The following is a 25,000-nucleotide window of genomic DNA, read 5'->3' as shown; positions in this document are numbered from 1 at the left end:
TTTTCCTGAACATTTACATTTACATTTACAGCATTTAGTGGAACATTTCTGGGTATGAAAGCATTTTCCTGCAGCTACAGACTTGGAATAATTTGCGTTTGTTTAAAATTCTGACTTTATTTTGATTTGTTTTAACATCAGACTTCATGTCTGCTTCCCACAGGGTCCAGCTAACAATGATATCTCGTTTTTAGTGGATATATTTCATGGGCTATAAATAAATAAATACATTTATTATAAATTACTATTATTTTTATTATTAAAAAATGTTAAAAAGGCAGCCTTCATTCACCTACTGTCCTTGATTTATTCATATTTTGGACAGTGTATTTGGATATTATATTTGCATTTTGGATTAAATATTTGGCTATTTTATTTTCAGTTTTCAGAATTCAACAGAATATGCCATTCTGGTTCTGAGTAATTCACATGAATACACAAGAAGGAAATAAAGGAATATTTTATAATCCCAGTAATCCTGGCGGGGGGGCCTTCCACTCTCCGCGTTAACGAGAGCTGGACAGGCCGTGCCTCATCTCCGCCACCTTTCTGCCTGCTGCTTCACGGAGCGGCACTCAGTCTCAATCTCTCTTCCTCCTTGCACTAGTCTGCCATGATGCCTAGCGACAGGTGACACAGCCACTGCTGATGGACAGCCGTGGCCCAGCCTCTGATTGGTCAGCCGCCTTCCTCAGGAAGGGAGGGTTCTACTCCTCACAGTCGGTGGCAGCAAGCCTCCTCGTCTGCCTCAGGCGGGGGACATCGCCACGTTTGTTTACGTATTCCGACCAGTATTGCTTGTTTTTGTACATGGTGTTAGTTTTTATACCTGTCAAATAGCTGCCTGTGTCTGTGTCTCCAACGTGTTTTGTCTGCCACCGAGCGGTCCCATAATAATCTGACGGACTTGCCAACTGTATGTTAGCCTGCCTGTCTGCCATTGTAACTGGCTGGGAGATTTGTTTTTATTTTATTTTTTTTTGTTGTGCCAGTATAACCCAGTAAACACAGACACGCTGGCCCATACCTCCACAGGTGTGCTTGTGTGTTGAGTGAGTGCACGGGAAGACAAACCTGTCTCACAGTCAGCTCTCACCCAGTAGAGAGCCGTGGGGAAGCACGCAGGCCAGACGGCTCACCACGGGGCCCCAACGAGCCACTGACCCATGTGGAATAAGAGTTTACGTTTCAGCGTAATATTAACGTTCATGGCCTGAACAGATGTCACTTTGTCTCTGAGTTAAAAAGAGCAGTGCATCTCCCAGTGCCTATTAGCTGTCTTTGCCCAGAGTTACATGGATATTCAATACCTGCTAACAGGCTCTGGAAAGTAGTATGGCCTTAGTTACGCTCTGTCCTGATGTTCAAAGAGACTAATATTAGATTTTTCCCATGAAAAAACCCACAATACATTACTTTCTGCTTCACTGTGGGCACTCACGGGCCCACACGGACATCTGCACTGTTTTCATGAGACTTAGATGCAGTTCGGCACATCGTACTGAAACCTGAAGGGTTTTCAGCATTTCATGCAATTCCAGACACAATCCATACGCTGTAAGACATTAAAAACAAATGGGGCACTCGCAGCTCAAATGTGACCCATATGATGGCACATCGGACCGCCTTACAAAGACGGGAGTAAAAGAGTGTATACATGAGAAAGAAAGAGAGAGAGAGAGAGAGAGAGAGAGAGAGAGAGAGAGAGAGAGAGAGAGAGAGAGAGAGAGAGAGAGAGAGAGAATAACAGGCCCGAGAAGCCTGAGTCCGCTGGTTAGCGTCCTACCTGTGCCTGCAGGTCCTGAGCCTGCCGCGTCGTATCCTGGAGCTCCCTCCTTAGCTGCTGGAGTCGGACGTGTCCCTGCTGGAGCTCCTGCCTGCTCTCCTGGAGCTCCCTGCGCAGATCCCACAGCTTCTGCTCCTGGAGGTCCAGCTACCGAACCGCACGAGGAGGCAGTGCGCACGCGGAGGAAGAGGAGAAAAAAAATCAATCCACACAGAGCCCGGCTGTGCTCGCTCGCCGCGGACACCTCGCCCTCCCCAGCTCCGGCCGTCTTCCTCCGCTGTCCGACCCTGAGAGCGCGGCTCCGTCGCGGAGCCCCCGGCCAGCGCCACCTCCGCCCACACACGCCCCCCGCGCCCCGGCCAGCCGGGGCAGCTCCGCGCTGAATAAATAAGCAAAAATCAATCCTCAATCAATCCTTAACCAAATGCGAAATCGAGCTGTTCTCACAGAGATGCAAAACCTCGCAAAAACGGAAGGAAAGACTCGCGCTTTTGGACGAAACGCAGAAGTATGGCATCTCAAAGTCGACAATAACGACAATATCACGAAGCTTAACGGGGAAAACAAACTACTGAACGACATTCAGCCCAGACAATCAGCCTACAGCGAAAGTGTTCATTCACGAAAGCAAACTTTATACAGTAAACATCACAGAAGGGCCCAACAGATCACACCACTAAATAAATAATGAATATCCTAATTAAAACGCATTGTCACCCGCTTAAGAAAGAGAGAGGGAGGGAGAGGGAGGGAGAGAGAGAGGGAGAGGGAGGAGAAGAGAGGAGGGGAATGGCCAGGAAGTAAGAGAGAGGAGTAGTGCCAGACCCCTGGTCCCGGTTGAGTCCAGTCCGCCGGTGCCGCGGTGTCCTGCGTCTGCCCCGCTGAGCCGCTGCTGCACGGGACTCCCACCCGTCCAAAACAACCTGCAGGCCCCCGCACGGCCATCACCTCCTCACCGGCGTCATCAGAGGCCTGTGGGTCTAATCCTCACACCGACACGAAGAACCCGCACTCCTACTCCACCAGCGACGGCACTCTGTGGAACATCTCCTCCAGGCTCTTTCTCATTCCCAGCCCTCCTCTTGGCTATCCTGCTCTGATTCCTGCAGGATTCGGGACTTCAGAAAAATTAGATGGGGAAGAGCAATCGTTTTTTTCCGTGGTTAATCCTAAAAACGGGAAAAAAAACCCCCAACAAGCCGCAGCTCGTCCGGTGTGTCCTGCGTTGCGATGCGAGACGATAACCCAGCTCTGTCTTTCTTTCCTTACAATCGCTCGCGCTCTCTCCCCTCCTAAACTGATCAATACTTCATTTAAATCATGACATTAGCACACTACAACTGGAAAAAAGCACAGAGAAAGAAAACCCAAACGCTCCTTCTTAGGGCGGACGGGACAGACGCGGAAGGAATTCTCTGGGATTAGTGGGAACGTTTTTTTTTTCAGTCGTATTTTGGTTATCGTTTTATTTTTTAATCAGACTTGAAAGCGAGCGTAGGCGTTGCTTGGAAGTGTCACCGCTGGTCGGATTTGAACTCCCCAGCCGGACGTCGATCAATAGCACATTTGAATCCTGACGGAGAAACACCACCCTAGTTATCTCCTCACGTGAAATTAAATGCAAACGCCGGCGGAGCCGACGTGACTTTCGGATGTTTTAGGGACGTGGCGCCGAGCGTGAGCGAGGGGCTCGGCACTCCCGCCCCCCCGCCCCGCCTGCCTCTGGACTTCAGTGCATAATTGCGCAATATAAATGCCCCCTCATGCAATCATTTATTCATGCAATTTACAGCAGGTGCAATCAATATGTTACTACGCAAAACAGTGCAGCGCCCACGCCGAGAGGAAGGTAATCACAGAGGTGGGGCGGGGGAAGGAAATCTTGGTTCATTTTCTGTGGCTCATTGGCATAAGAGAGAGATGATGATGAGCGAGTCAGAGATAGAGAGAGAGAAAGAGGAGAGGAGAGCGAAGGAGAGCCAGAAGAGGAGTGAGTAGAGTTACCTGGGCACTCTGGGTGTCGCGGGCCCGGTAGGAGAGGAGCAGGTCTTGCTGGAGCTTCCTGACGCTTGCGTCTCGACGCGACAGCTTCCGTCCGAGCGAGTGTGGTCAGCCCCCCCAAAAACCACGGACATGTGGCGCAGAGGAAGGCAGAGAGGCAAGCGGCCCAAGGGGGCGGGAGGTGGTTTTGTAAGAAAAGAGAGCGAGAGTCGATCAGTCCAGTTCATGGCTACCATATTGCAGAGAGCCAGTGTCAACCAATGAGCAATTAGGCAGACAAAAGTAAAGTTATTGATCGGGGTTTGGGGCTCTCTCTTCCAAGGCTAACTAGCTTAGCTGTGTGTGTGTGTGTGTGTGTGTGTGTGTGTGTGATGGCTGCTGGCAGGAGAGAGAGGGGACCAGAAAGGCAGACCCGCCCTCTCTGGGCCTGGAGTACTGTGGAGGGGACTGGTCATTAACATTGGGTATGCTATTGATCTGACTATTAAATAACACTCCATGCCTCATTCGTGCGCTCTGTCATACACAAACACACACACACACACACACGCACACACACAAATGGCCCACAAGATTGTGAGGTACGTTTTTTATACTGACCATTCATAATAGAAACACATGACATTTTATTGCATTTATTGCAAGGATACAATGCGTAAGACAGGGTTTTTGTGTCTTTCTACTTCGTGTGTGTGTGTGTGTGTGTGCACTGTGCTAGTACCTCACTCTTCAAGAGCTCTAGTCCTCTTGCTGCTGTAAGATCACTCGACACCTACAGAAGACGAAGCGCACGCAGTGTTAGTTAGAACAGCCAGGCGTGGTGACCTCACGGTTCAGTGCGGTAGAACCACACCCACAGCAGTCACCACTACACTGTCCACGGATCACGCAAGCGCAGAGCCTGGCAGGAGCCAGCAAAACCAACGGGCGCCCAGAGGAGGAAGATGAGAGCATCTCCTCCTCAGACTGGTGCGGGAGGAAGAGTGACGCGTGCCGTTCACTAGAGCTCCTCCACTGGCGCAGGGTGACGTTAAGGCCACCTAGTCTCTACGTCACGCTCGCTGGCCAGAACAAAACGTGGTGGGAGAACAGTTCACTAATACAGCTCACTTTTAACAAAAAAAACCCAAACTCTCGGGCCAGAACTAATGTGGTTAGACAATAGTTCGCTAATACAGTTCACCTTTAACCCAAAGTCACACTCTGGAGCCAGAATTAACGTGATGGGAGAACAGTTCGCCAACCTAGCTCGCCTTTAACCCAAACTCATCACGGGCGCCCACGGCCTCAACCACAGACCTCTCCCACATGCTCCCACGGCCAAGGACGTTCAAGCGCGCAATCGGGACGAAAAGCCACACAAGAGCTCTCCATTAAAAAAGGTGAGGAAGGTACATTAGAAACACAGGCTGGTCTTACAGCCAATGGGAGGCAAGAGAGTGGGGGTCCTTACACCCCCCCATTAAGCGTTTCTTCATCAAATCATCACGCCTGTAATGGCTGCTACCAACGCACAGGCTAACAGTAAATACGCGACTTACTCTAAATAAAAGCGGACTGAGTGCTGGATTTGAGTGGCTTTTTGGGGGTGGGCAGCGGGGGGGGTCTCAGTTCTCAGGCTGCATGCTTTGGCGTGGTTTTGAAAATCAATGGTGATATTTCCAGACAGGCAGAGGCAGTAATGAAAAGTAGGAGGGGATCTAAACCTGGAGAGGGGCTTGCTCATTCCACACAGCTTCAAACAGACCAGCTTCAGAAGGACACCTTTAATATTCGGACTTTTCACGTCACCCCCGACTAAATCCCTAGCAACCACCATAGCAACACACTCCGACTCCGACGTGAAATGCATAGCAAGTTCTGCTCGCCACCAGGGTGGGGGGGAGAGCTTGTGGGGGGATAGAGAAGGCGCAGCTACATCTAAAAGAGAGCGCCAGGGAGAGTGCAGCGCACGCTCATAACACCATCGCAAGCAAAACGCAGCCCGACTCGTCCGTGTGACCTCGACAATGAGGCGTGAAATACAGGGGACTGCGCCGTCTTCAAAACAATACACCACCCGTGTTAGCCATGTGAGCTACGCCTATATCTTCAGGAAGGAAAGGTTTTTGGTTGGGCGTGTGCCTCACGGAAAACACGAAGCTTGTCAACCGAGTGCAATAAACAAACAAACAAACAAATAAATAAATAAATAGCGAGCATCATTAGACGTGAGGCTCCTCTAAGCCACGCCCCACCGCCCCTAGACCACCCCCCCTCCCAAAGCCCCCCGCCCCTGCAGGGAGCCGTAATGGACCCTAAGTGAGCCTCTACCCCAGGAACGTTCAGCTTTTTCCCTGCACATCTGTTTTTCCAGCGCAGGGGACTCAGGCTCTCAGAAGCTGATGAGTTCAGTCAAACTTCATTAAGTTTATAGCCACAGCCCAGTGCTCCCCAGTGGTAGGGTCTGGAGAAAGACCCGCTCTCCCACTAGACGGTGCTTTACTGCTCCATCTCACAGGTGGAGGGGGGACGACGTTCTATCCCTGTCTCTCTGCCCCCCCCCCCCCGCGCTTCCCGCTACCTCCATCCCTTTCTCTCTCGCTCCCCATCTTTCTCCCTCTGGGGTCAGTGGGGCGAGGGGTCTCGCTGTTCTGTTCATCATTCTCCGATTGGTCTGCAATAAATCCGGGGAAAATGCATTTATGAACGCATCCATGAGGCTGGGAAATCCATCCTGGGCCGCTGTCACGTAGAGGAGAAGGAGCCGAGAGGGGGAGGCTCCGTGCGTCCACGCCCCGCTGCCTGGCCCCCCAGCTACCCCCACCCCGACCGGCGGGTAAGCTCACCATCGCAGCACTCCGCCATTTTCTGCGTCCGTGGCCATTTTGGCTGCTCCAGCGCTGTAATCGGAAGGTTGCTGGTTCGGTTCCACCACTGCCAAGTTGCCATTGTTGACCCTCAACCCTCAATTGCTCAAGTTGTACTCAGTCATAATTGTAAGTGGCTTTGGATAAAAGCGTCCGCTAAATGCCGTAAATGTAAATGTAGCTGCCTCAGTCCTGACCCCCCCCGCGCCGTGGCGCCTTCCTGAGGTCACTTTCCGAAGCGCAGGGAAGGAGATCTACGGGCCATCCGCTGAGTATTTCCTGTGGGTCGGGGCAGGACCCTGCGGGCAGAGGTGCTGAAGGGGGCTGTTAAAGTCCAGCAGGCTCACCCGTTTTAAAGCGGCCCACAGATCTGACAGGCATGGCCGAACAGCGCACCATAAAAGGACTCCTTTAAAACAAACAAATGCCAGCGTGGGACTAACGTAGGGAGAAGGGTCGAGTAAGAACAGCTGCCGCCCACGCGGTCTCAGGCAGGACCACGACACACACACCTGGACAGGACCAAGTGTATGCGTTAGAATTCAGAGTGAACTGTGAAATCCATCTGCCGAGATTAACCAGAGTTAAACATCGTTACTAAAGGGTGGAGTAGCAGTAGCCATCAGTCAGGACGGAACCACATCACCTCATCAGATGCTGCCGAGATTATTCTACAGCCCAGACCACCAATTACACATCATCAGAAGCTTCGCACTGGGGTTAGACTGGCTACAGACACATATAATGCACACACGTACACCCACCCACACACACACGTTCATACACACACACAAACATTCTCTCGCTTACATAAAGTACACACACACACACACACACATACATGCACGCACTCACACACTCACATATATATTACATATATTGGATACTAAGCCCTTGGTATAAGAGTTATAGCTAAAAGAATATCCCTGTGTCTCGTCATCCTCCTTCACTGCTGTAAGCCAATTAGCCCAGGTACAGCACGGTTGCCTCAACGTCAGTTCAACGCCCTGACAAGGATCTGGAACCTTCTGCAGGACAATCAGGCTCGTCTGGCATGTCTTGAGGCAGCGCAAAATCAACTTTGCGCAAGCGACGTTAATACTGAGCAGCGTTTCATTAAAAGGAGACGAAGATCATCGGCGCCGAAGCCCGCGTGTCCTTCAGCGTAATCTAATAAGGCCACGTTTTGTTTGTTTTAATCAAGTTTAAAGCACCAGGAAGGAGGAGACAGGGCTCAGGCACCTGGCCAATCAGATCTCTTCCTGCCCCGACGACAGGGCAGAGATCTCCACCCTCACTAGTAGTCCACATAAAACTCTACAGCCGGGAGTAACGGAAAAGTGTCCGAGAGGACCGCAGCAGAACTCCAGATACGGGCCCGTCGAGTTCTTAGGCTAAAGTTAACTCTGCAGCCAGTGGTGACGACAACAATGAATGTGTTACCGCAAAGATGCTTTTGCTTTGAGGAGCATTTTTGAATGCAATTTTGCCTCTGTGTAATTTATGATGCGCACTTATATATTATATGCACATTTATGATGTGTATTCACATATTACACATTTATGATGTGTATATTATTTTTACTGTGCTGTAAAACATATATATATATATAGGTATCTGATTCAGGGAAAACCTGACATGAAAAAATCTTATTTCTTAAAGTCACTGCATTAAATTTGTAGAAACTCATCAGATTTTCCAAAGGGGGACCGGGTGGTCCTAAAACAAACTAAGTCTCTGTTCATCAGCAGAACGGCGTCTGTGACCGCGCGGGTGGAACTGCATGGCCCGAGGTCTTCATTCTGGGAGTCCAATCTGTGGCGTGTCACCTCCACCACATTTATAAAAGGCCGCACTCGATTATCTCGCTGCCTTTCTAGCGCTTTCCGCCACCAAACGTTTCGATGTATTAGCTAAAATGAGGTGGCTGTCCAGGTCGCACGCCGCCCCTCTCCTGGTAATCAGTGTCCGACACCTCCATTCATTCTGCCCCAAACAACCCCGTCCGCAACCAGCCGCATAAATTAGCATTCATCACGCTCCACGCCCTCTGCCAGCTCCCCCGCCACTGACAAACAAAAGGTTACACCTCTCCTTTGGCCTTTCTTCTTCCTCCATCTCTCTCTCTCTCTCTCTCTCTCTCTCTCTCTCTCTCTCTCTCTCTCTCTCTCTCTCTCTCTCTCTCTCTCTCTCTCTCTCTCTCTCTCTCTCTCTCTCTCTCTCTCTACCTTTTCTCCTTGTCACGCATCTCGACTTTGACAATTTCCGCCATTTTATCTGGCGCGGACAGACGAGAGCAGGGAGGGGCGGGGTGGTGGGCGCGTACCCGTGCGGCAGTAGCGCGGCGGCGGGATAAATGGCGGATGATCCCCGCATGAGCGACGTTCGCTAATCCGTCAGCGCGCGCTCCCCGCCAAACGCCAGGAGCGGGAGACCTTCACCGCGCCGTTTCCGCGAAAACGCCGCCGCGTACACGATTACACCAAGACGAGCGTGTGCAAACGCCGTCTGTGAGCCGCGCGAGACGCAGAATGGCTTTTACGTAGCGACTCTTTTAAAGGGTGCAGTGTGATGTGATGGAAAGAGAGGAGGTCTGTGTGTGTGTGTGAGCAACAAAAGGAGAGCGAGGGTAAAGGCCCATAGCGTGCGCGCATGTGTATTAAGGGCTGTGAGGAGAAAGTGCTGATGTACAGCACAATGCTTCCACTTCCCCTGCACAGGCCTCCCTTGTGGGCGCGAGGCAATTACTAAAAAGAAAAAAAAAATCATAGCATTACTTCATTCATGTGCTCCCTAACTTTAATTGCTTAATGCATCCTTTGCTGGTGCATTGCTTTCTCTCTCTCTCTCTCTCTCTCTCTCTCTCTCTCTCTCTCTTCTCTCTCTCTCTCTCTCTCTCTCTCTCTCTCTCTCTCTCTCTCTCTCTCTAAGCTCTCTGGTTTACAGCGGCTGCCTGCAGGTAATTAAACCTGAACCTGCATGCGAGAAGAGAAATGGCACATCCCAGTCCACCCAGTCCATGGACAGATGAAGGCACGCCCCAGCCATAATTATGGCCTTCTGATATCACTATGATAATATGTGTGTGTGTGTGTGTGTGTGTGTGTGTGTGTGTAAGAGAGCAGGCTCACTCACTCCATCTCTGCCTCTGCCAAAAAAGAGCACTATGGCCTAAGAAAAATGAAGTGTGTGTGGAGACACAGCCTCCCCCCCTGCAGCCTGGCAAAAACAAACAACCAAAAATAAGTGCAGTAATAACAAGATGGAGTCAGGAATGACTGGCAACCTGCAGCTGAGAGAAGCAGAAACACACGAGTTAAACAGCTCAGCTCGAAGACTTGAGGTGAGGATGTTTGGATTAATCACACGTGGCTCACACGCTGGAGGATGTTGGGGATGCTCATGCGCTAAGAACCATGTCAGCTTGTGTCTAAAACACGGACCAGACGCATAAAAGAGCAGGAGAAGAAACACACACACACACACACACACAGCTTTTATGGGTAGCGAGGCTGTTCCTGACAGCAGCTCCAGGAGAGGCCATTTTGAGGCAAGAGCACCTGCATCTGTCCAGGAGCGTCTGAGTGCAATAAAAATTCCTCTTCTTTAATTAACTTTTATGGCGGCCAAGAGGACACGATGACACCTGTCTTACGCCGGGCTGCTTCCACCCGCCGCCCCCTCGCCATCTCGCCGTGGGCGTACCCGCGCAGAGCACGTGTGAGGCTGCCGACGGAAGAGTGAAGGACGTGGGAGAGCGAGCGAGCGAGCGAGCGAGAGAGACAGACGCAGACATGAACAACAGCTGCAATAGCCACAACCACCTCAGTGCACGACTTCCGTTCCTCCCGCGAGCCGCCGGCGCTGACAGATGCTGAGAGGAAGGCGCATCTGTACCCAAACTCATCTCCCCTCCCCTCGCTTTTCTCGCCCACTGCTAAGTGCGCTTGCCCAGTATCACGCCGCAGTGCCGCTCTGCCTCACCACGCCGGGCCAAACTTTCATTACGGCACCACCACCCACCACCCACACGCGCCTCCGAAGACGACAGCTTGCACTGCCGATGAGCGGTCTCCGCTTGGCTAAAAATACTTCCACAGGAAGCCCGGGGTCATTTCCAGCCCGGGGATTTGCGGTACCCTCTGCAGGTTGTAATTAGCGCTGCTTGGTTAGTCCTAGCGCCCTGCTATCTCCCGGCTAGCCGACGGAAAGTGGCTTGACTCCATCAGAACGCTAAGCGCAGACCCACCGGCTGTTCCAGATATTAGTCCGAGGAAGCTATCGCTCTGGTGGGCTTTTATTTTATTTTTTTTATTTCATTTACTTATTTATTTATTTTGGCTGCAGGGAAACATGGACCAGGACCACTTTTTCATCTAGTTTTCCCAACAACTCAGAGTCTGAGGGCAAAAAAAAAGAGGAAATAAAAACTGTGACCTCATTACTAGACCTGAAGGAAAGCCATTTCTGGTCTCACGACACCTGGACGATGGATTAGCAGTCAGTGCAGTGACTAACGGCTTTACCTTTAGCCTGCTAGCTACATTTCTTTTCTGATTTTGTTCTGAGATCAGGGTTTCTCTGACCACCCAGTGCCGTGGGGACCCATGGTCATTTTACCTTTACCCAGCACGGCAAGGTAAACAAACAAACATCTGAGTGATGCACTGATATCTTAAGTCTATCACTCATACACCTTCTAATGTCAGTAAGTAAGTTTGCACTGTGTTGTAAGTTAAGCGCTAACTTACAATACGGGCAGAAATTTGTTATGAGCCTGATTTCCTGTCATTTGTGGTTGAAGAAGTGCCTCACCTACCTAATTTCTCCTCCACCTGAACCTTCAGAGTCCTGTCTGAGAGTCCTGTCTGAGGGTCCTGTCTGAGGGTCTTGTCTGAGAGTGCTGTCTGAAAACATCACTGTGGGGAGCGTTTTGGGGTGTTTCCTAATCCCACGCTCATTTTGTAGCAGGAATACTGGGAGATGTATTTATTTCCTCTGGAAACTCACATGCAGTTAGTTAACAGTGTTTTCCCCAGGTCTTTTAGACGTGAGATGCTCTTCAGAATTCAAACTGCTGCTTAGTTACAGTCAGTCCCGGTGAGACCCATACACAACCCAATGCTATTTCACACATTCAGAACGAGATGTGTTGGGGGTTTTTTTGGTGTGTGTGTGTGTGTGTGTGTTTAAAACTGATCATAATACAGTTTGCATTCACCAAATGCTGTAGGCACAGCCCTCCTCTAATGCACCGTGTGTTGACTACTGATAAACCCGTCTTAATCCATCAGAGTCAGAAAGGTCTGAGCCTCTTGCACTTTTACTGAAGTCGCCGTGTAAAGTTCTATCCAGTCTGTTTTGGCACTTCCAGAACCAGACGCGGAAGACAGGAGAACAAAGGGAACGTTGGAAATTCTGAACTCACACACTGACAGGAGAGTTTGATTGACTCTTCAAGCCTCGGGGTGCCACAGCGTTGGGTACTCTGGTTTCCGTGTCTAGGAATCACTGCTCTAAGTCAGACCGGGCAGGGGTGGACAAGAATACCACATTCCCTGCCTGGCCTTTTCACATCCATACATGCAGGACAGTGGCCGGATTAGCCAAATAAGGCCTGCGTATCCACAGCGACGTGGTCAGGCTGAGTGGGCTTTCACGGTAGAAGGAGCGGCCTGTGCAGACATCCTAGCCTTGGTGTAGCCACACCAACGTGCCACTGACTTCCTTTGCTGTTTCTGGCAAAGGAGTCAGGTGCTTAAAAAAAAAATCACACCAACATTTAATCCCACATGATGATCGCGTGAGCTCCACCTCTCCCCTATAGCCCCTCCCCCTAGCCCCTCCCCCTGGCTCCCTGCTCATCACGGCCGTACAGGGCTCAAATCAGTGCGGAGCAGCTGTGGAGGCTTAGGATAAAGTGGAACCCACCAGCTCCCTGTAATAACATCCAGAGAGTTCACTACAAGAATCGTCCTCATATAGATTACCTCACAGGGGAGAGGGGGAGGGAGAGAGAGAGCGAGAGAGAGAGAATCTTCCCAAAAACTCCACACGCTGCCGCTGAAAACTTCCGTCCATTCCCAAAAGTGGATCTTCTGTGGGAGAGATTATCTGCTCCCTTCAATGGCAAACAAATCCAATTTAGCCTGCAGGTGATTTACACCGGGCCAAGACCCTCCGGTAGGTTCCGCACTGGGCAGCCTCGTTTTTACGCTTCCATACCCCACCCCCTGCCTCGCACGCGCTGACCTCCCCTGTCCCTCCGACGCCCTCCCTGGAACCTTCCGGCAGGCAGCGAGAGACGGTTCACTCTCTCTTTGTCATGGCTCCCATACTCTCTGGGCTAAGATGCGACGGGACCTCTGCCCGCACGCCGCTCCGATAAATAACGCAGAAGGTGTCTAACTACTTCTGATGAATATTAGTGAGCGAGGGCGTGAGTTAAAAGTGTCCTGGGTGATGAGGGTCTCAGGCAGGAAGGCTCTTGACCTGGCCAGATAAATGATCAGAGATGAGTGACTGGGGGAAGTGTGTGTGTGTGTGTGTGTGTGTGTGTGTGTGTGTGTGTGGGGGGGGGGTTCCCAGAACAGCTCCCGCCTCTACTCTCCTCTCCCATCGTCTCCTCCGACTGTTGTAAACACTTCACCACAGCACAGCGTGCTTTATTGCCACAGTAGCCCAGGGAGAGAAAAACTGTGTGTGTGTGTGTGTGTGTCTAATGCTAAAGGGAGGAGGCTGATGCCGAGGCTCATTACCACAGTCTGTCTCTCTCTCTCTCTCTCTCTCACACACACACACACACACACACACACACACACACACACACACACAAATCTAGTGGCCCTTTGGAAATGAATTCCATTGTCACCCAGCGTCAACTCGCAGGAGAATTGGAGGAGCGGTCGTGTCCATGTGACTATCTGTCTCATGCTTTCCTCTTCCTCCTCCTCCTCCTCATCCTCCCCCTCCATTTTGCTGCAGGGACGTTTGCTACAGTGTCTGGATGATGAATAATAAAACAGGAACTGGTTTGCTTGGGAGGAGTGGAAGGGAAAAAAAAGCAAAAAAAAAAAAAAAACCTCAGCTAATCCAAGCACGCTAGCCTACACTACACACACACACACACACACACACACATACACACACACACACACACACACAGGCAGGAGCGCTCTGAGCACATTTGCATTAGGGAGACAACAGACTGCAGCATGGCCATAAATAGCACGTGTCTGTGGACAAATCTCCCACAGCAGGAGTGGGGTAAGGGTACGTGTGAGGAGGGGTGCGGAGGATGACGTACAGACGTGGATGTGTTGCGAGTTAACTCCGCCACCGTGGCAGCCGGCCCCGTCCGACAGCCGTGGGGTGGGGCGAAGGGATCTGGGGAAGGCACCAGGACTCACACTGCAGAGAGAACTGCCCTGTGAGTCGCGGAGGTGCGGACGACAGAGCGGCGCGCCCCACAACGCGTCGCTAAGGGCGGGACGAGCTCTCGGTTCTTCAGATGGCAAGCAGAGACAGAGATGCAGGACTCTGAAAGCACAGTCAGATACATCTACCACCTCCTCGCTGCAGCGTGAGCTAGCGTGCCACAAATCAAACACACTGAAACTTAAGCGCAGGGGGAGAGAGAGAGCGCTTAGATTAGAGCACTAGCTCTGCTCTGGGTCAAACCTGCAGTACAGGAGAAGTGCCAGAATATTGACTGACTGCGTCTCCACACACACTTACACAGAAAATATGGACGCACCTCAACACACACACACACAAAAAAAGTCTCCATCAATCCTGAACATTGGGAATCAGGGCAGGGAACGGAGCCAGCACGGAAGCTGCTGGAGACACGCGGCGGCGCGCGGGACGAGGCTGACCGGGGGGAGGAGGCAGGGAGGGCATGAGGAGATGAGAAGGAGAAATGGGATCATTATGTATATCGCCGGCAATTCCAACTCTCGCACATTCCATATAAGACCCCATCAGCTGTCAAATTGGGGTAGCGGTGGGTGTGAGGCGGCAGGCGTCTCCGGGGGGAGTGCGGGATGGGCGGGACGTGGGGTTGGACGTGACGAAGAGCTCTTTGAAACACAGTCACGTCCACAGTCGGACCAGACGTGCACACGTACGCGCAGACGCGCGCACACACACACACACACACACACACACACCTTGCCATCCCTTCCTGCCTTATAAGAACATGCTGGTATGATCTCATGCTCCAGCACACCCCGGTATCCCAGCGTGGAGCTTCACGCTGCTCGTTTTCCACTGACAATAAAATGAACGCGGTGTCAGGCACCATCGAGTTGCCCGCTCCACGTTCCCACACCTTCCGGACGCTGCCGAAGGGACACACGCAGCAACCGCGGGGCCTCACGTGAACACGCGGTGCCCACACACTGTGGTCAGCACGTCCACGTTCCTAATCCCAGCTCATTTCTACCCAGCTTCCTACCCGGCTCTGGGGCAGGTGTCCTGGTTGGTTCTGCTTTAGTAAGAGATGGCACGATGAGAGACATCCTCCTCGTGCTTGCCTGGCTGTAGGTCACATCTTAGCCAGGCCTCACAGCGACTGGAGAAGAAAGGGACCGTCTGCCAAGAGCGAGAGAGAGAGAAGAAAGGGAGCGTCTGCCAAAAGCAAGAGGCATCGGCGACACAGTCGCACGCTCTGACATCACAAGGAGGGGAACGTGCCCCCATATCAGAGCAAAACCGCCGGCCTGACTCCCACACCCGCCTCTCAATCAGATGCGTGCATGCCACAGCACGTGAGAACACGTTGGGACGTGAGAAGGCGTCTGCACGTGAGAAGGCATCTGCCTTGCTAGGCTGGTGCTGCTATAGGGGGACAAAGATGAAGGCCAAGAAATCAAGGTGAAGATGTGTGACGAGTGCAACACCTAAAACACTTCACTACCCAACAAACCAAGTGCATGTAACCCCCCCGTACACCGCAGAAGGGGACCTCGTGGGGGCAGAGTGACATCATCAGTGGACCCGGGTTAATCAAAACTGAGAAAGAGGAAGCTCTCAGGAAAACAGTTACATATAAAACCAAACAGACGAACGGACAACGGCTCACAGAAGAAGCTTAAAGAAGCGAACACAGCAGGACTAAGCTACTGTCTGGGACTGGGCGCACTGGGACTAGGCAGGCCCAGGACGGCAGCATGTGCACAGCTCAGAGCTCCCTGTCACTGGGCCTAAGGCAGTGAAACAGGACAAGACGGAACATGCTGGTTTAGCCATGTAAGGGCGGACTCCCACACACACATGCATTCACATGCACACGTGATCACACGCACACACGCACACACACACACACACGCACACACACGCACACACACACACGCTCATCTTGGTCTGATTCCAGCCACATGAATATGTTACACTGGCCCGAGGTGAGAGTTGGGCCGCGTTCACCTTCAGCCCGCAGGAGACCGTCGCACAGCTGTCAGACTCAGAAAGGTGCCTTCAGATTGTCATCTGAGTCCCTTTAACAGCCGTTTAACTGCAGGCACGGTCCAGTGGCCACAAATCACCGGACAGAAGCAAGTGTGCACAGAGCCACTCACAGTTTTACACACGCCTGTACTCACAGGCCATATTTACCTAAACCGCTTCCACGCTTTATGAGCTGTAGTGAACCTCCTCGTGCCTGGCGTAAGTTCACTACTTTCCTCTTCACGCAAACAGGGATGGAGGTGTCGTGAGGAGGAGCTCAGGTAGGGAGGATGCGGGGATCTCACGGCGGGAAAATGAACCACGGCACAGAGAAGACGGGGCACGGAGCCGGGCCAGACCGCCCGGCGTACAAGACACGCCCGCCGCACGCGGTTACACGCGGATGAGGGAGAGGCATCAGTCCCCCGTTCGAACGCAGGGGGACGATGGGGCCTGAGATAACCATGGCACGCATGGATGCACGTGTGTGTACACGTCTAGAAAGGGGTTGCTAGATTTTCAAAGCATGTGAAACATCACGGTGGGTTTTCACCTACAGCACTAACCTTGGAGTTCATGTTAGCTTGTTAGTCAGGCCAGCGCAAGAATAACGCAGCCAGTGAACAGCCTCTGTTGGTCCAGCCGTCTCAGCGGGGCTTACACACACACACATCTTGGACTGCTCTTTTTTCTTTATCCTTACTGACAATGTTTGCAGATGAAATTGCTTTAATAATTTACAGAGTTAATTTCCTGGTCAGTGGCAGAACAGTGCAGTTCAAACATGGATAAGTTTGTGTGTGTGTATGTGGGTGTGGGGGTGTGTGTGTGTGTGTGTGTGTATGGTCCCTGGTGTACAGAACTGAGTGAGCTACATGAATAAAAACACGATTATGTGTGTATGTGATTTTAGCTTAAGTTCACACTGACTCACTATCGACTCCCCATGAAAGCACCAAGTACACCGAGTCAGTGTGAGCTCTAGCTAAAATCTCTGGTGTAAACTTTTCCAAATGCTTCAAGTAAGCTAAAACAGAACCATCTTGGTCTTTCTGTTATTATAGGTAAGGATCAGAAAACAGGTGTGGATAACACACACTTAAAGGTTTCAGAATATGATCCGCGTCAGGAATTCAGAGCCGTGCTTCCCTGCACACATGCTCACATTTCACCAACCCTGAGCATCTCGGCAGACAGACGCAGGAGTTGGATGAACCCAAACAGACAACCATCAGGCTCACTTACGCACCTGTGCCTCATCAGCGTGGGTTCAAGGTCTTGTTACCTGTTAACACACCAGTGGAAACCTCTCTAAGCAAAGCCATAGACAATTACATCTAAATGGAGGCTTATATGCATGTCATGAATATATGAATATATAATTATCAGAAATTTAAATGTATCATCTTTTGTTACCATGGATTTGCGCGCAGGCACAATGATTTCAAGCTCCTGGTTTAACTGGGTGACACTAGAAAGGTCTGATTTACACTGAGCTACAAAGATCAAACAGGAAGCCAAAACCACCACAATAAGGCCGTCTCACAGCACACGTTCTACCTTCACCTGAACATCACTGTGCTTAATGCACATCTGTACGAATGTCGCTAAAACATTTAAAATCATGCAGTGTTTGCTATCAAGCAAACAGTGAAGATCAAAGAACACAAGGGCCAGATAATCATTTCAAGGAGGGGTGTGTGTGTGTGGGGGGGTGGGGTTCAGCTTGGAAAAGCGTACAGACTGACCTTGGAAGAAAGTCTGTCTATTTGGAGAGGAAGAATGATATTAATAATAATAGAGAAATTAATCAGACAGCGACCTGAGGGGGGTTATGGGTGGGGAGTGTTGGGGGGGGGGCGGAGGGACACTGGGAGAAGAATCGTGAGGAAGGGAGGCAAAAACGAGGCAGCGGGAGGCGGACGAGGGTGTAAGTGCACGATTTCCTCGGTGGCAGTGCAGCGGCGGGTGCAGTCACACGTCAAAGCGAGAGCTTCTGATGAATATAGATCAGAGCGAGCCCTGCTGAGAAGTACTCTCTCCCTAATCACACAGGCACTGCAGAGGCAGCTGTGCTGCAGAGCCCTCCCCTCCAACATCCCCGCGCCGATGAAAGCTGGGGGGGGCAGAGGGCAGACAATCACAACAAAGGCTTTAGAACAGCAATAAACATCCACCTCCTCCAGAGGGTTCGGGGTGGGGGGGGCAAAGCTAAATGTACCACGAACAGATTTTTAGCCCAAAACAGACAACACGCAGATTGTAGTCCATTCACTTGACAACAAAACACAGACAGGCTTTCTTTAAATAATGGCCACTGCATACACACACACACACACACACACACACACGCACACGTACACGCACAGACGCCCGCGTGCACACACAAACACGCACACACATATACACCCACACACACACACACACACACACACACGTACACACACACGTACACACACACACGCACAGACGCCCGCGTGCACACACAAACACGCACACACATATACACCCACACACACACACACACACACACACACACACACACACACAATCGTGTGCACAGGCAGTGAAACAAAGAAGGGTTTAAGCAGTGTGCAAAATTGGATGGCAGAGCTGAAACCGATGAAGAATCATCTGACAAACAAATATTACCACTGTGGTATTACAGACATAAAATATTCCAGTTCTCCATGAGCTTCTGACACTTTACATGTTGTGCCTGCTGGTTTTAGAATTCATTTCATGGTGTATTTTTAATTAATCAGGATTTCCAACTTTTCCCCCAATAAAAAAAACCCCCCAAACAAACAGATTTATCATATTTACACTCACACAACATCATATTTAATTCAGATTTACTGTATTAATACTAAACGGCTAATAATTATTAAGCCCTTGATAGCACAGCACATTTTATCCACTCCAATTCAGTCCTGTTACTCTGAAGCAGACGGGGACATTTTGCACAATTTCACCATTTCCTCGTTAATCTGAAGACTGCGCTCCCTTCCTCTCCACTTTACGCCGGGATCGGTTAATTCTCTCCTGCTCTTTAACAGAGCGCGTCAAAGACACCACAGCCCTTCACTGTGGGTGGAGGGACGTAGAGGAGGTGGAGTGTAAGGTGCACGCACGCGCGAGCGTGTGTGTGTGTGTGTGTGTGCGCCCAGCTTCCTTGAGCACGTCCAGGTGCTTTGGCAGCCCTCATCAGTGTTTAGAGAGTAATCTGAGTTTGTGGACTGCTGTACTCCGGTGCAGACCCAACACTTCACTACAATCTTACAGGCACAAGTGCAACACATATGACACTGTGTGTGTGTGTATCTGTGCGTGTGTGTGTGTGTGTGTGTGCGTGTTTGTGTGCGTGTGTGTGTGTGCGCGTGCGTGTGTGTGTGCACGTGCGTGTGTGTGTGTGTGCGTGTGTGCGCGTGTGTGAGTGTGTGCGTGTGAGTGTGTGTGTGTGTGTGTGTGCACGTGTGTGTGCGCGTGCGTGTGTGCGCGTGCGTGTGTGTGTGTGTGTGTGAGTGTGTGTGTGTGTGTGTGTGTGTGTGTGTGTGTGTGATGAAGGGGTCTGTCCATATCCTTGCTCCTGTGCTCTCTCTGATACTGTCATGGAGGAGTGATGGTGTTCTGCAGACAGCACCACTACCAAACTAATGTGTGACTCTGGCTTTCCTTCCAAATGCGAGACCCTGCGCAATACAGGCTGAGCTGGGACGCTGGACAGCTGAGACTTACCCAGGGAGAGGACAGCGAGACCTAGCTGTCTTATACAGCTAACATTAACCACCAAGCCCAGACCACTGTGGAGAAAAAACAATGGCCACTTTGCACCGCAGGGTACCTAGGCACCTCCTGGTGTGTCGTTGCCTACAGATGGCCAAAGCTGACAAAGACCGCGCAGGCCACCTAAACAGACAATGTGCAGAGAAGCTAAGAACGTTTACGATACACAGTGTTTGGACGCCATAATCTCAGAAACTTTACGGACGACTGGTCTCTGACTCGCCATGTCTGGCCACCCAAAGTCCAACACACCATGGAGGAGAGCTGCCTCATTATCTCAGAGCAGTCTCCATATTAAAGACAAACAAAGACGGAACCCTGCTCTGCTACTCCGCCGCAATCCAGAGCATGCCTGACGCCATTACACGATATGAGAGCTTGTTGAAAAAATTGTACGATATGACAATTCAACAGCAGCAGCTGGCAGGGCAGCCTGTCAGATGTGTCGTGATGGAGAAGTGAAGGAGAAGATGGGGTCACGGGTTGAGCCTTCTCCCAGACACCTGGGAAGGGCATGAAGCGCTGGGAAAGTGGAAGCCTCACACCCCCTGAGGAACAGGGTGGAGAGGGTGGAGATGAGCTCCTCTTTCCCACCTCAGCCAGCAGGTTCATTCCTCTAAACCATTTTTCCAGGTTCTGCAAGTTCTAGTGAGGTTTCATTACTGTATTCAATGTTGACAAAAGGGTGGCAACCTAAATCTTTCATCTTATGCTAAATTGGTAGTATAATCATCTTACTGAAAATTATGAGTAACAATAACAAAAAATATTTTATCACTTGATAACAATAAAGTCTGAAAATAGTAGGACCACAATAGTGTTGCTCTTTCGATGGGCTCATGTCTAAGATGTGCTGTGGTCTCTGCAGAGTCCTGTAACCGCACACAGTCATCTCATTCAGAAGACCATGCAGTGGGGAAAAACACTTGGAAAATACCGACTGGTTTCATAAACATGTCAAAATCACAAAGAAACGTTAATCTCAGTACCAAACAGTGTCTGAAATTCATCAACGTCAAGTGGTCGGTCAAGCGCTTTCAACATTATTATCTGTTTCTGAAGTGCGTGGGAACCATGAGCTATCGGCCCTGCGGTGCCACTCCAACGACATCGATTCCCATGAATGACCATTTAAGACCCGCCCTGCCGGCCCGCCTCCACAGCGCCCCCACCCCGAGATGACGAGAGTGCGATAGGAAAGAGAGAGTGAAAGAGTTTTGCAGCAGTGTCAAAACTCAGAAACATCAAGATGGTCAACAGACTGAATAAGTCACTAAGTTATACCCATCTCCAGATGACGCAGTGAGGATGAAGACAGTAGAGGGCTACACTCAAGACGTGACACGCTGCTCAGGCAGGGGAGGGTGTGAGCTCAGATCACCAGTCTGCAGATGTCACTAGTCCTGCACCAAAGGCTGTTTGTTTAGGGGTGTGTGTGTGTGTGTGTGTGTGTGTGTGTGTGTGTGTGTGTGTGTGTGTGTGTGTGTGTGTGTGTGTGTGTGTGTGTGTGTTAGCTCTCCCAAACTTGTCACCTGCTCTCTGAGTTCCTTCACCCTGACCTCGAACTGGTGCACCTGCTGACCCAGACTGTCCTGGTCCTTCCTGGACATCTCTTGGTGGAGTTCTGTGTTCATGACCTGCAGCTCCTGGATGTGGGCATCGTGCTCCTCCCCCTGCCAGAGACTCATCAACACCAGTGTGCCAGGACTCATCAACGCCAGTGTGCCAGGACTCATCAACACTAATGTGCCAGTGTGCCAGGACTCATCAACACCAGTGTGCCAGACTCATCAACACTAATGTGCCAGTGTGCCAGGACTCATCAACACCAGTGTGCCAGGACTCATCAACACTAATGTGCCAGTGTGCCAGGACTCATTAACACCAGTGTGCCAGGACTCATCAACACTAATGTGCCAGTGTGCCAGGACTCATCAACACCAGTGTGCCAGAGACTCATCAACACTAATGTGCCAGGACTCATCAACACTAATGTACCAGTGTGCCAGGACTCATCAACACTAATGTGCCAGGACTCATCAACACTAATGTACCAGTGTGCCAGGACTCATTAACACCAGCGTGCCAGGACTCATCAACACTAATGTGCCAGGACTCATTAACACCAGTGTGCCAGGACTCATCAACACCAGTGTGCCAGGACTCATCAACACTAATGTGCCAGGACTCATCAACACTAATGTGCCAGTGTGCCAGGACTCATCAACACTAATGTGCCAGGACTCATCAACACTAATGTACCAGTGTGCCAGGACTCATCAACACCAGACCCAGATGAAACTACCCTAAAGGTCAGAGGGCGCGTACTACCCGCATGCACACCCGTGACACTGGCTGTATCGCACTATATCGACAATTAGAAATGTCACTTCAAAATCTGGGCCCGTCAGTCATCTACAGACCCTCCCCTCCTGTAACACCTCCACCCCCCCACAGGAGATGTAGAGTAGAAAAGTGCTCACCCTGTGACTGTGTGTGTGCAAGTGTGTGTGTGTGTGTGTGTGTGTGTGTGTGTGTGTGCACTGCAGTGGAACATAAAGAATGCTGGAGCGCAAATCAGCCACAAAATGTCCAAACAAAATACACGCACACGCACGCACACGCACGCACACGCACACGCACGCACGCACACGTACACACACTCATGTACGCACACGCACTCCCTGTTAGGGACTACAGCACGTCATATGCTCAGTGTGGAACTGTACAAGACATCCCAACTGTGGTGCACGTCACACGGCTGGAGACGGCAATCTTACGTCTACGGAAGTAAAAACACAAAAGATACTGTTCCTACATAAGTCTAGTGAACAATGAAATTTATCATTTAGAAAATGTCTTCCAGTAACATTTTGACAGCTGATATTTTTAAGTTTGTGTTCTGTTTTTTCCAGGTGTTGGGTTTGTGGGTTTATTTTGGCAGGAGGAGGAGAACTGTTGTTATATTTCTGAACTGCGCACTGTAATATACTCTTACATAACACCGACAGCAGTAAAGCCCACATGACAGGGCACATACAGAACCTCCGAGCACTGCATTGGTTCCAGAGCACACAGGGCGCATATTCGGCAGGCAATATGAAATGGCAATACATCCGTGAGAGATATCACACAGTCCACTACGGACCAAAGTCACTTATCAGTTGGGTGGACATGCTTGTCAGGGAGAGTCTTTCGCAGCCGTGCAAGTGTGTGGGCCGCTGGGATTGTCGGAATCCATTTTCTGTAGCTAAATTGGCCTCCGCGATTGCAGGTCACGGTCTAAGAGAGAGGGAGGTCAATGACACACAGGCAGCTGTGACACAAGCCAGGCTTGGGCTCAGGCGTGGGCCAATCGCATGGCTGGCTACTCAGAGCCACCTGTTAGGGGCCCAATCTGCAGACCTGCCCCGAAAAGAACCAGCGCCACTAAAGTGCAGGGTAAAGTGAGGTCACTCATTAAGCCTTGCGGATTGTCCAAAGGGCAAACACACTCACTGTTCCTGCTGTTTATGGACCACGCAGGGACTTGCATGAGGGCAATTGTGGTGGTTGCACATGACACGCTTTTTAATTAAGATGCATTATCTGCCCTGCTAGAAAAGGATGTGATACAGTAGGCTTATAAAATCCATTTTCCCCCCTAAAAGCTGAATTGAACCATTTTAATTAAAATTCTGCCACTGATAAGAGACCATGTACAGTGCAACGTAATGGACCAGTGATCTCCTGAGCCAAATGTCAGACATTTTAATCAAGATCTGATTGTTTTTGGATCATATCTTCCACATGATAGCAAGCAATTTGACTAAAATACCAGCCCTCAGAAAACGTCATATACAATTATACATTATACATACATCCCACACAACAAACACATTAAAAGAAACCGCCACAGGTTAACCCCGTATGGCTATTCAGTGATCATTCTGTTAACTGGCCGTTAATGATAACCTGCTATCACACTAGAGGCTACAGGAATAAACGTCCCCTTCTCACTTCTCCACCAGTCTGTCCGCTCCTATTTTCACCTGTTCCTCTCAAAGACATCTGGTGGACTGGGCAAGTCCAGTTGTGGAGCTGTTCTGGCCAGTTTCGCTGTTTGAAGCCCTGGTTCTGCCTGTGCCGCACGTGCAGATGTGCTGAGCTATAGAATGATCTCAGTGAAAGGCACGAGGCTCAGCAGATAAGAACAGGAGGAACAGATGATTGGTTGGCTGGTGGACAGAAAGATAAACAGACAGGCAGAAGAACAGACTGACACAAACCTAGAGACGGACAGACTTTATTGACCTCTGAGGGGACATTCAGTAGCTACAGCAGAAAACGCTGAACACAGAGTGCGCCCATAACAGACAGGCCAAAAGTCACAGACACTCAAAGTGCGAAGACAGGACCAAAATGAGTGCCAAGGACAGCTGGCGTGGAAAAAGACCAAGCACAATGCAGCCAGGATTAGACGGTGTATAAATAACAGCCAGGGAATCACATGATGTGTGCTAGGACACACCAGTGCAGACATCCCAGCAGGCTCCAGTGCCCCACCCGTGAACAAGCTCATATTAGTTCCAAGGTTGTTTATAAATAATATGCCTTAATAATAACAACAACTAAATAATAAGTTACTAGCTCAGTTTAAAATGTAACAGTAGAACAATGAACAGTGAATGAACAGTAGATTTTTGTATTGTCACTAACATATAGTTTTAGCACTGGTCTAAAGAGCAGTGTTAAAATGAGAGACGGAGAGAGAGAAGGATGAGAGAAGGATGAGAGAAGGATGAGAGAAGGATGAGAGAAGGATGGCTTCATGTACTGTTGGAGGAAAGCTGCACCTCACAGTCAGCGTGGCCGGAAGATCTCAAATCAAAGCAGACCAGTCCCACGAGAGAGAGAGAGAGAGAGAGAGAGAGAGAGAGAGAGAGAGAGAGAAAAAAAAGCGCTTCAGGAATGGTTTTGGTGTGAACTGGCAGTAGGGTGGTGTGGCTGGTGCAGCACCTCAGAAGCCTGCCGCGCTGGTGGAGGACAGGTTACTGCCCCAGGTGCAACAGAGTGTGTTCCCAAAAGATCTCTGCTTAGCCCTGCAGAGAGAACAAAGGAGAAGGGGCAGAAAAGACCAGCATCGCCTCT

The 25,000-nt window shown here is 50.5% G+C and overlaps 1 protein-coding gene across 12 annotated transcripts in view; it reads right to left on the bottom strand.

Moving 5' to 3' along the window:
* The window catches only part of pmfbp1 (polyamine modulated factor 1 binding protein 1), a 117,717-nt gene that overhangs the window by 49,323 nt on the left and 43,394 nt on the right, over positions 1-25,000 (bottom strand). For all 12 annotated transcript variants that reach the window (XR_014121722.1, XM_081709297.1, XM_081709292.1 and 9 more), the window contains 3 exons: positions 4,509-4,559; positions 3,791-3,874; positions 1,787-1,933 (listed from right to left, as the gene is read on the bottom strand). Coding sequence is in view for 11 of the 12 variants with exons in the window: in XM_081709297.1 (XP_081565423.1) it covers positions 1,787-1,933; positions 3,791-3,874; positions 4,509-4,559 (282 nt within the window). In the remaining variant the exon portion in view is untranslated. The remainder of the gene's footprint in view (positions 1-1,786; positions 1,934-3,790; positions 3,875-4,508; positions 4,560-25,000) is intronic.

The sequence above is a fragment of the Electrophorus electricus genome, chromosome 3 (genome assembly GCF_041902795.1).
Source record: "Electrophorus electricus isolate QZ-2024a chromosome 3, ASM4190279v1, whole genome shotgun sequence".
Taxonomy (NCBI): Eukaryota; Metazoa; Chordata; class Actinopteri; order Gymnotiformes; family Gymnotidae; genus Electrophorus; species Electrophorus electricus.
This window is presented reverse-complemented; position numbering and strand designations above follow the sequence as displayed.